We start from the raw sequence: 10,503 nt of genomic DNA, 5'->3' as shown, positions 1-10,503 counted from the left end.
TTGGCTTATGGCCACATATTCACTCGGTGCTGACTTTATCAATTGATGTCATATCTCAAAGGTCACTTTAGATCTATCTTTGCAGTATGTTTAGATCACCTGCTAAACCGAGTGGAAACAATATCAGAAAATGAAACAAACAATGTGAGAGTGAAATTAACTTTGTTTCGTAGAACTAAGTAAATGAATTTATTTGAAACAGTCTCATGGTTCTGTGGTTTGTCATTTATTCTTTTCATTCCTTGTTTACAGTGCTTGTTCATTGTTTATTTATTGTTGTTAATTTGTATGCTTCCAAAGATTGAATAGTTTTTTTTAATACACAAAGGACATATTTAGAAAGACATCTGGAAGAGTTTTTCTTTTTCTTATGTTTGTTCACTCCCCATGTGCACTCGACTACATTTAATAACTACTGCATCTTCAGAAAGCCTGAAACTCCACTGAGGTGGTCTTGACCACGGGTTAGGAAACAAAACTAGCGCTTGAGCAGTAACAAATCGCTGCCTCCCCTCCCAGTATTGACACTCTACTTTTCTCTGTAAATGTTCCAGGTGCTGTTTTTCCGCCCCATGTGAGTCCGAGGAGCCTTTCCTGCTTCAGTAGATTACAGCATGTGGACTGATCCGATACCCTGACCAAAAACCAGCGGTACACAGACCACTGAGCGGGGGAGAAGACAGAAGGCTGTGGCGGTGTGGCCATGGATAGAGGGACAGTCTGCGTATTGATGGCGCTGTGGGTCGTGGCCCACCTCAGCTCTCCGGGGAGCGGGCTCAGGGCCCTGCGGAGGACTACAGGGGGGCGGAGGGGGTCCACGGGGCTGACGGGAGAAGACGCCAACGGAGTGCCGCTCCGGCGCTCCAAGCGAGGATGGATGTGGAACCAGTTCTTTCTGCTGGAGGAGTACACCGGGTCAGACATGCAGTATGTCGGGAAGGTAAAGAGCATGCTTCTCTCACACTACAAACACACACACACACACACACACACACATTCACCTACACCAGTGATCAAACGGCAGCTCCGTCAGATGATCACAGAGGAGTCCGACCTCAGACCAGCTCATCTGATCTGAAACCAAATTTACACACGATAATCAAACATGTGGATAATCACAGTACGAAAGCAGCACACAGCAATAACACATAAAAAACATATTCAAATGTCTGATCAGTTAGCTTTTTTTTTTTCGTTTTGTTGTCCTCAGCTGACCACACTTAAGCGTTTTAACCACAGAACGGTCTGGAATCAAAGCTGTAATGCCTGCAGACAGAACTTGGTCTGGTTTGTTTGGTAATCTTGTTTGTTTATTCTTTGATCAAATCACTTCCTGATTGAAATGTAATTTTTTTTAGGCAAATTTCTTGCAGGGCTGCTTTAGGATGCACTTAACATTAGATAACTTTGACTTGTTGTGTAGAAAAGAAAATGCTTATTTTTCTCAAAATGGGGGTTTTGAAAAAGGTTTTTCTTCTTGCTTTTACTCAGATAGATTCATTAATGTTGTCAGTTTCCTGTCAGGGTTATCAGTTCTATCTTTTTGTAAAATATTAAGGGAGAAATGTGTGTGTTTTCTACATTTGATAGTTTTTGTGATTTGATAGATTATCAACTATTATCAACTGAGAGGTTTAGAACAGTCACTTCCCTGTGTTCAGCAGTTGATTTGTGTTTGTATTTAACTTACATTTCATAAGTAGAATGGTTTCTATTTATGTATTCTGACTCATTTAAACTTGCCGTAGCTCCCTCACAATTTTCGTGGTATTTATGTGAAATGAAAAAAATATATATATTCACTCAAAGAATGATACATCTTAAAGTTAAATCCATTAACCTGCATGTAAAGAATTTAATCATGAACATGTTGGTTGTAAAGAAAAAGGCACAACCACAACTTATGGTAAACAAGTTTGTGTTTTAAGACGGGTAGGTTTTGTTGCCGCCATCGCTGCAGACACTGATGCAGCTTTGACAGTCTGCGGTGGTTGGCAGTCACAGCGAGAGCTCGGTCCATCTCGTCCATCTCACAAATAAGTTTGGAGCCGGTGCATCAAATCTGCAGCTTTCAGTCTCCTGCAGTCTCTCTCCCTCATTCGGTGTATTTTCCTCAATGTCTCGTGTTTGCTCAATGTTCGGGGATTTGTTTTCCTCAAAGTGACTGTCTACACAACACAACTTTTCCACATGCCGACATTGAAAAAGTTGCAATTTTTTTGTGCATTTAAAGAAAAACAAAAAAACTATCTCATTATGTACTGTGTTGTCAATACATATTTATGAAGACAGACGAGAGTTTTCTTTAAATCCTCCCCATCCATCAATCCAAACGAATGCAAATTTCACCGGATATTGTGCTATTTGCATATTACAGTCACAAAATTCTGAATTTGTAAAGCAACTATTTTGAAAAAGTTCAGTTTCTAAAATCACACTGAAAGAGTTAAAAAAAGCTTTCTACATGCAGTGCCTTTGTTTAGCAGCACAATGTATTTCTAGATAACATATTCATCCGTTACAAACTCAAAGATCGGCTCTTAATGAGATGCTTCAAAATAAACAACATCCTGCGTACGAGTGTATCATGCTGTCTCTGAGAATACGGGACCCATCCCGTCAACGGAGAGTAGACATGACATGATACTCCGACCGTCTGATGCTCATATATCGGACTTCCATCCATCCATCCGTCCTCGGGCTTTGTTTGCTGTTGGCTGTCCAATATATTTTGTGCTTACTGTCAGCTCTGCGGCAGCTTGCAAAATGTCCATTCCACTCACATCAAGCCGTCCTAAAGCAGGCCGTCTCGCCCTACAGTCAAACGCGACTTTCCTCCGAAGGTATTATTTGTTCAACAGAATGAAAACACGGCGCCGACCCAGATAACATTGGGGGGGGGGTGTACAAGAAGACGGGCCAAATAATGCTTGCTTTACATGCAGCGGAGCGGAAGTCAAGATATCAGTCTCCTCTCGCAACCTACTGTAATTGAGGAGATTGCGGAGCGTCGTGGCAAGGTCAGGACGGCTGAGGAGGAAGAAAGGCGGTTTTGTGCGAGGAGCTGAATGGGCCTGGTGCTTTGCATTCCTATCGTGCGTCCGCGGAGGATAGAGTCATCCAACCAAATGAGATTCTGCAACATGCGTCCTCCCGGAGCGAGGGGGTCGACTTTCAGCCCCGGTCTAAAAGGATTACAACACGAGCAAATACGAGACGGAACAAAAAAAAAAGTTGAAAAGAACCCAAAAAAAGAAAAGAAACACACACAGAGTGAATGAAGATCAGAAGTAAGTACCGAGCATGATCAAACCACTTTGGCTTCAGAGAGTGCTGATTGATGTGCCACTCGTCCTTTTAGCTTGTAAAATGACTAATAGCGAAAGAAGAATGGATTATCTGAGTGTGGTACACTTAGAGAGCCAGAGGCCTCGGCCTAAGAGCCCGTCTCCTGAAGATGCCATTAAGGCATCAACCCTTGCAGCGCCACACTTAATCATGACTCTGAGCGCTTGTTGTTCCCCCCCAACCCCCACCCCGCAAAGTCCATGCAGCTGGGAGCTTCTCCTCATTGTCAGCTCTCTAGCCAGTTGTCACATGGAACTCAGTGCGTGGATCTTATCTGATTGCAATTACTGTTTGTTAATTGCTTGATAAAGTGCAAGTGAAGAATGACACCCCCCCCCTAAACGGAATGAATAGCTTTTTTGTGGAGTTGAACACGTGGCTCAAATGTGGAGAACAACCATCTGTGTCGTCAGGTGGAAGCCATATATCTCACAATGGAGTAGGGTTTTGAAGAAAAAAAAAAAAAAAAAACAGTTGCAGAATCACAAAAGGGGAAAAAGCATTTGTCATTGCAAGAGGCATCATGGCAACCAAGAGAACACAGCATGGAAGCAAAACCACTGTTGTTAGCAGTGGGGAAAAAATGAATTGGAAATAACACAATGGCAGGTTATTATAAACAAGGGAGCAGCTCTTGACACACAGTAAAAGATAGAATGATGAAACTACACTTGAATTACAACATCCCGTCTCCAGTTATTTGGTAAACTCAATCTGCCCCCCCCCCATCTGCTTTTTCTTTTTTCTTTTCCTTCATTCTTTTTCCACGACGGCTTTATCGAGTTGTGAAGTGCGAACAAATGAAAGTTTAATCTTTCCTGAACAAGCGTAACAAAAGCAGTCGGAACAGGAAGGAATTAAAGGAAGCGATGGAGATGAAGGGAGGGGGGGGGAACAGGAGACTCTGGCGTCGGCTTGTTGTGGAGCTGGTTGGCTGCTAATCTTGCTAATCTTGCTGTATTGGCCAATGATTTCTTTTTTTTTCCTGCAGGAGGGGAAATCTCACATTGCCTCTCATTAGCAGGCGAGCTGCATACAGGCCTCGCAGGGCCGGCGCTGTCACTGGGGGGAAGAGAATGTTTGTTTATTTCATTATTTCTTATTTTACCAAAGGGCACATATCCACTGAAAATGGTTAATGGCCTGTGGTTTAGGAGTGTTTGTGCTGTACTATCATATCTCATAAAGTATTTACAGCCCCTGATAGGCCCCAGTGGTTCTGGGTCTGCTGGGTAGACTCCACAACACAGTCCCTAGCAAGTGAGCAATGTTCTCTGTACGTGAACAACAAACACACACACACACACACACACACACACACACACACACACACACAAACTTCTGCAACACTTGCCTCCAGTAATGGGCTGGAAATCAGAGGAAAGACAAAAAAAAAAAGGCAGATGAACACAGACATAATATTCTTGCCAGTCCTGTATGACTCAGCGGTTGAGGCGTCCTGGGGGAAGGACTCAAGCGTCTCATGGCAGTGGAGTGGAAAGGTGCAGGGAGTTTTTTGTGTGTTTGTTTGTAGGGGGTTGGGATGATTTTTGTTCTCTGTTCATGCTCCCCCCCCCCTCCATTACCAGCTGCTCACCTTGGCAAAGAGGCAAGGAGTTTGCAATATGGCAGAGGCCTGGCTGTAACCGCGCCACGGCCATCCCTGCGGTCTCCAGCGGCGACCTGGAGCACACGTTGGCAGTGTTTGTTGATGAGGCGATAAGTTCCCCGCTTGTGCGCCGGGAGGGGGCGACTTCAATTATGCTCTTCTCCTTTTCGCGGCGTGAGCGTCGGTGGAAAGGGTTGTGATGAGGTCATGCGGAGACGAGGCCCCGGCAAACATCTGTCTGACAGCGTTGCAGGGGCGAAGCGATGTCTGAGCGAGATACGCCGACATCAGCGCAGCACCTCTCCATTGTTTCCGTGCTACGACCTGCCTACTGCTGTTTCAAACACCTGTTGTTTTGTCAGGGTGAGATTAATTGATTTTCTATCATCAAACATACTGTCTGTGTCTGCAATCGAGTAGTTAGGTTAAAAAGTCTTATTCAACTGAGGGGCCAATTAGATATGAAAGCAAAAGAAAGCTGTAACCAGGATGTTAGATCCACATGCCTGAATTTTATTTATTTATTGATATAAGTTTCAGATCATTAATAATGTTGTTATTCATGTCAACTCATTTAACTGTCATTTAAACATATTTTCTGTATTTTGTATAAGCATACACAATGGTTGAATTGATTTTTTAAAAGCCTTTAAATCCTTGTTACATTTTAATTTATTTTGTTTATTCATGTTTAGTCTGAGCTTCAAAAAACTCATCATCAACTAAACAAATTTCTTTTAAGATTAAGTGTTTTTTTCTTGATAAAAGAAAATTCTTAATTAATGTCCAACTAGTTGAAATACTTTTTACCACATAGTGAAAAAAAATGTTTCTAAAAAACATTGTCAAAGACAATGAGAGATTTTTTATTTTTATTGTTCGGTGTTATAACATCAAATTGAATTGTGTGTCTGAAATAAATACCGGTAACAGACTTAAAATGACACCATGTACAATTTGTGCATCATTGTATTCTGTAAACAATAATTCAGGTTTTTAAAATCACACAAATACCCAGAACCAACACTTAGAACTTGACCTCGACTACGGCCCTGCAGCAAAGTGAACACAAACTGTTGACAAATGGAAAGTTTATGCATATGCAATATGTCAGATGTCCACAAGAGAGAAATATATGTTAACTGACATTTCCACCTTAAAGTCTCTGCAGCTCTGACCACATATCTCAAGTTTACACATCAACAGACATTTGATAGGCTATTTTTGTGCACAGTCTGAGGCTACCATCTGGCTACATAGAAGGCAGCCAGTTCTCTACAGGCCAGGACACAAGGCCTTAAAGGCTAACTGGCTAATTGCCCTAAGCAGCCCATTTCCAGAGCCATCTTTTTGGCCTAACTCGAGTGATGCACAAATGGCGGCCAGATCGAGTCTGCACTAACATTTGCTGCACTTGAAGCTGATTAATTTCACAAACAAAGACAGCTCGCTTCTAAGTTCTCACACACAGATGTCTGATGAGTACCACTTCACTTCTCAGCCCACTTCAAACTGGAAGATGAAGCACGTAGGAATAAAAAAAATAAAAAATAAAATCTTCTGTGAAAAAATGCCAACCATTGGAAATTGTATGGTATCACTCTGCAGAGAAGGCTAAGGTTTTGAAATATATAGCGAAATGTTAGAGAAATGTTAGCTAGTCATTCCCTCTTACAAATGTGAGAATTTTGCCAATACAAATCTTTCACTGAGTGCAACAACTTTACTTGATCTTTTGCTACTCGAGATACAGATTTTTAGAAAAAATGATTTAAAAAAATGTTACTTTCTTCTGCAAACGGTTTAAAGCAGTGTCTCACGAATAGTTTGACATTTTGATAAAAAGGTTTTAGAGTTGAAAAGATTGATATCAGTCTGTACAGTAAATATCAGGCTACCACAATGGCTTAGGTTAGCAAAAAGAGTGTAGCCTGCTAGTTTAGCCGTTTTCTAAAGGTCACAAAACATGACTACCAGCACCTCGAAATAATGGTTCCAAATGTGGTGTTCCTGAAGGATCGCTTGCTTCTGAAGAAACCCTTTATTGAAGAAAAACTTTTTCAGAGATTATTTTTATTTTATTTTATTCCATTGTGAGTTAACCTGCACTACGCTAGCCCCGACACATAAGGGTTCTACATGAAAACCTTGGAATGTGAAAGTGTTTTCAGTAGAAACCCATGTTTGGGTTCTTTTTGAAACCTTTGGAATATAAAAATGTTCCTAATAGAACCCCAAGGGTGGGTTTTCGATGAAACCTTTGAATATATGCTATATAAGAATATGAATGTGGTCACGATATGGTTCAAGGTGTAACCCTTTATGTTGGTTTCTAGGTAGAAAGTAGTTTCAGGTGGAACCTTTACAAAAGGTTCCACCTGAAACTACTTTACAAGAGGACAAGCCAAAGAACCCTATATTGTTCCAATTACCACTTTTAGTGTAACGCTCACTTATTAACATGTTGTATCTTATCTGTTACAGCCATACAAACACTGAGGTTTTAAAAAAAAAAACCCGCTATGCTAGGCTAACTAGCTGCTGGCTGTAGACCTATAGTTACTGGACAGGCATTTTAGGCCGCTATTATAGACAGAATGACTTAAAAAGATGGAGATTATTTAGCACTTTCCTTTTCAAAAAGACCAAAAGTCCCAGTTTTAATGATCATAGCATCATGTTCTTTGCCTTTTTTTTTTACGATTTGGTACCATAGGAGGGCAAAGGAGAAAAGGCTAGCTATTGATGTGCCAGAGCTTCTTGGTGATCATACTGAATGCACATGTGGCTTTCTTTTCTCTCCCCGTGACAGTTTAATTGTATTTTCGATATAAATTGATCAAAGGGCCATTGTGAATGCACGTTGGGCTGCCACATTGATTTCTGGGAGAGTTTTTTTTTTCCTCTTAATTTGAGTGGAAGGGCTGCAGTAAATTCTCCTCACCAGCAAGGTGGGCAGCTGGGAGGGCCAGGGTCACTGCAGCGAGTGCTGGAGTTCGATACTCTGAGCTGCCTTGAAATATCCTTCAGGGGAGTGAGGAGCAACTCTTCAGAACCATAAGATCTTTCTGTTTCCATAGAAATGACAGCTGACACAGCATATGTCACACTGTCTATCTCACATCTCAGCCGAAAGGAGAGGACTCAACGGTTATTAACTGAATTGTCGTGCCGGCAGAGATAGGCAGCTTGATAGACAATCATAGAAAAGGACATTGCGGCTATAACAGCAGGGGAAAGATAATAATGTTGAAGTGGATTGTTTTCAGCCAACTGAGTCTCTGTTGGAAGCACGTACTGTAAAGCAGAATAGAAAACAAATACAATTCTGCAGGATGTTCTTCTGGCTTGGTTAGACAGAGAGAATAGGAATAACAAAATCAAAAATGGGATTGTTTTGACCAGACTTCAAGAGGGTTAATGAAACAGTGCTCCTCTCTAGATCCTAATCCGAAGATGCTGAAAATTCTGCAACACACTCGACTGGCTCGGTTAGACAGACAGAGAAAGGAATGAAAACAGTCATTTTTTACCAGCACTCAAGCAGGCGAACAAAATAGTGTTAAAGATGCTAATCCACAAAGCTGTTCGTCTCACATGTGCCAGCTTTGCCCTGATATAACAGCATGAATTAGTAAAGCTCCCGAGCACCTGGGATGAAAAGCTTTTTAATATATGATGAGAAGGGAGACTTTGCAATGTGCTCCCACGTGACCCAGCTGCAACGCACAATACCCCCCCTCAGTCTGTCCACCAGGCAGAGCCAAGAACGCTTGTAGACACAACGGCATCTCGCACTCAACAAAAAGGGACGTATGCATTCAGGCTGTCAGAATCAAACGTGGCGGCTCACTCAAGATAACGAGGTGTCACCCACGGATCTCAGAATCACGTACTAGTGAACATTCAAATGGCGTTTGCCTCGTTTGGTACTTTGCAAACACGTGCGCTCTTTTTTTGCCCCTTACCCCCTCCCCCACCCCTCCCCTATTACCATGTCCTTGGTTATTAAAGAGAGGGGAAGAGGAAGTAGGCAGGGAAAAGCAGTGGGAGGGGAAACCACTGGACAAGCTTTTGATGAGTTCTCTGAGATAAATATGTTGGGGGGGATTTGGTGGCTGGAATTAAAATGTCAGCGCATGCTAAGCTGCTGTTCATGCAGAAAAAAAGAAAAAAATTTAAACAGCAGAGAGAGAGAGTGAGAGAGAGAGAGCAGATAATAATGAGAAGCTGCAGAGACAAGTGGACTCTGGTGGTCCTCTGGCATGTTGGTCATGTTGCTGATCCATCAGGGATTGGCAGGCGGCGGACGTGCACGCACTCATGCTGGTACTTCACAGACTTCGACCCACCGGCATTCTGTTTTACAGCGCTGTGAAAATGCCAATGTGGCCCTGCGGTAAAAAAGAAAAAAAAAAAGCACGATGACAACCTGCCTGTAACAATACCAGTGAATGCAACATTTTATGCGCCCTGGCTTTGTGTGTGTTTTTTTCTTCTTGGCAGGATGTGAGTTTCACAGAGACGGGGTGAAGCCACGGAATGTGTACCGGGGAGACGCGGTGACAGTTTACTAAAGATGATATGAATCTGTTAAATAACACCAAACGCGCTTATCAAAGCTGTCAGCGTTTCTTTGCCAAGGCCCAGATTGGTCAGATCACTCATATGTGCTCGGCGTTTCAGAAATACTTAAGTGGAAAACTGTGATTCTACTTTGAAATTTGATTTTGTTGACATCTTTGGTACAAAGTGCTTATTGCGAGGATATGTTTTTCTTTTTTCACTCTGCACTTTTCTCTGAGATCACCTGTCAATCAAATTGTGCAGTCAGTGATGTTTTTATCCTTTTCTTGGACTTTATGTAGATGACTTTTTTTTTTGTACACTCTGCCCATTTCTGCTCATGCCAACTAAGAGATATCTCCACGCAAAGAGCGAGCTGACACTTGGTGTTCATAAGAGCACATTAAGCAAATGTGAAAGCTTCCATAAACCCAAGTTTGAATCACTGCTGTGCTATAATAATGAGCAATAGAGAGCTCCTAAGTGGAAATTTATTAAAATGAAAATGCCACAAACTGTCGCTGGTAAATTGTTGTTTTGGTGCTGCAGGTATCCACATTATCATATTTTACTTTATTTTCTTTTTTCGCCACAGCTTCACTCGGATTCGGACCGAGGCGATGGAAGCGTGAAGTACGTCCTCACGGGGGAGGGCGCCGGGTCCCTCTTCAAGATAGACGAGAACTCGGGGGACATCCACGCCACCAAGAGGCTGGACCGGGAGGAGAAGGCCTACTACATCCTCCACGCCAAGGCTGTCAACCGCTTCACCAACGAGGCGCTGGAGGGTCAGTCCGAGTTCGTCATCAAGATCCACGACATCAACGACAACGAGCCCCGGTTCACCAAGGACCCCTACATGGCCAGAGTGCCCGAAATGTCGGACATCGGTGAGTTCCTGTCGTAAATATTCCTCATAAGTCCATGAACTCTTCATGTTGTATGCATAAACCTACTCTGTAGGACTTATAGTGGAATGG

The 10,503-nt window shown here is 42.5% G+C and overlaps 1 protein-coding gene across 1 annotated transcript in view; it reads left to right on the top strand.

Moving 5' to 3' along the window:
- Window positions 1-703: 703 nt before the first annotated feature.
- Window positions 704-10,503, top strand: part of LOC129110975 (cadherin-6-like) — a 33,896-nt gene continuing 24,096 nt past the window's right edge. The window contains exons 1-2 of the mRNA XM_054623257.1: window positions 704-940; window positions 10,119-10,413. Of these exons, the coding sequence (XP_054479232.1) occupies window positions 704-940; window positions 10,119-10,413 (532 nt within the window). The remainder of the gene's footprint in view (window positions 941-10,118; window positions 10,414-10,503) is intronic.

The sequence above is a fragment of the Anoplopoma fimbria genome, chromosome 21 (assembly GCF_027596085.1).
Source record: "Anoplopoma fimbria isolate UVic2021 breed Golden Eagle Sablefish chromosome 21, Afim_UVic_2022, whole genome shotgun sequence".
Taxonomy (NCBI): domain Eukaryota; kingdom Metazoa; phylum Chordata; class Actinopteri; order Perciformes; family Anoplopomatidae; genus Anoplopoma; species Anoplopoma fimbria.
This window is presented reverse-complemented; position numbering and strand designations above follow the sequence as displayed.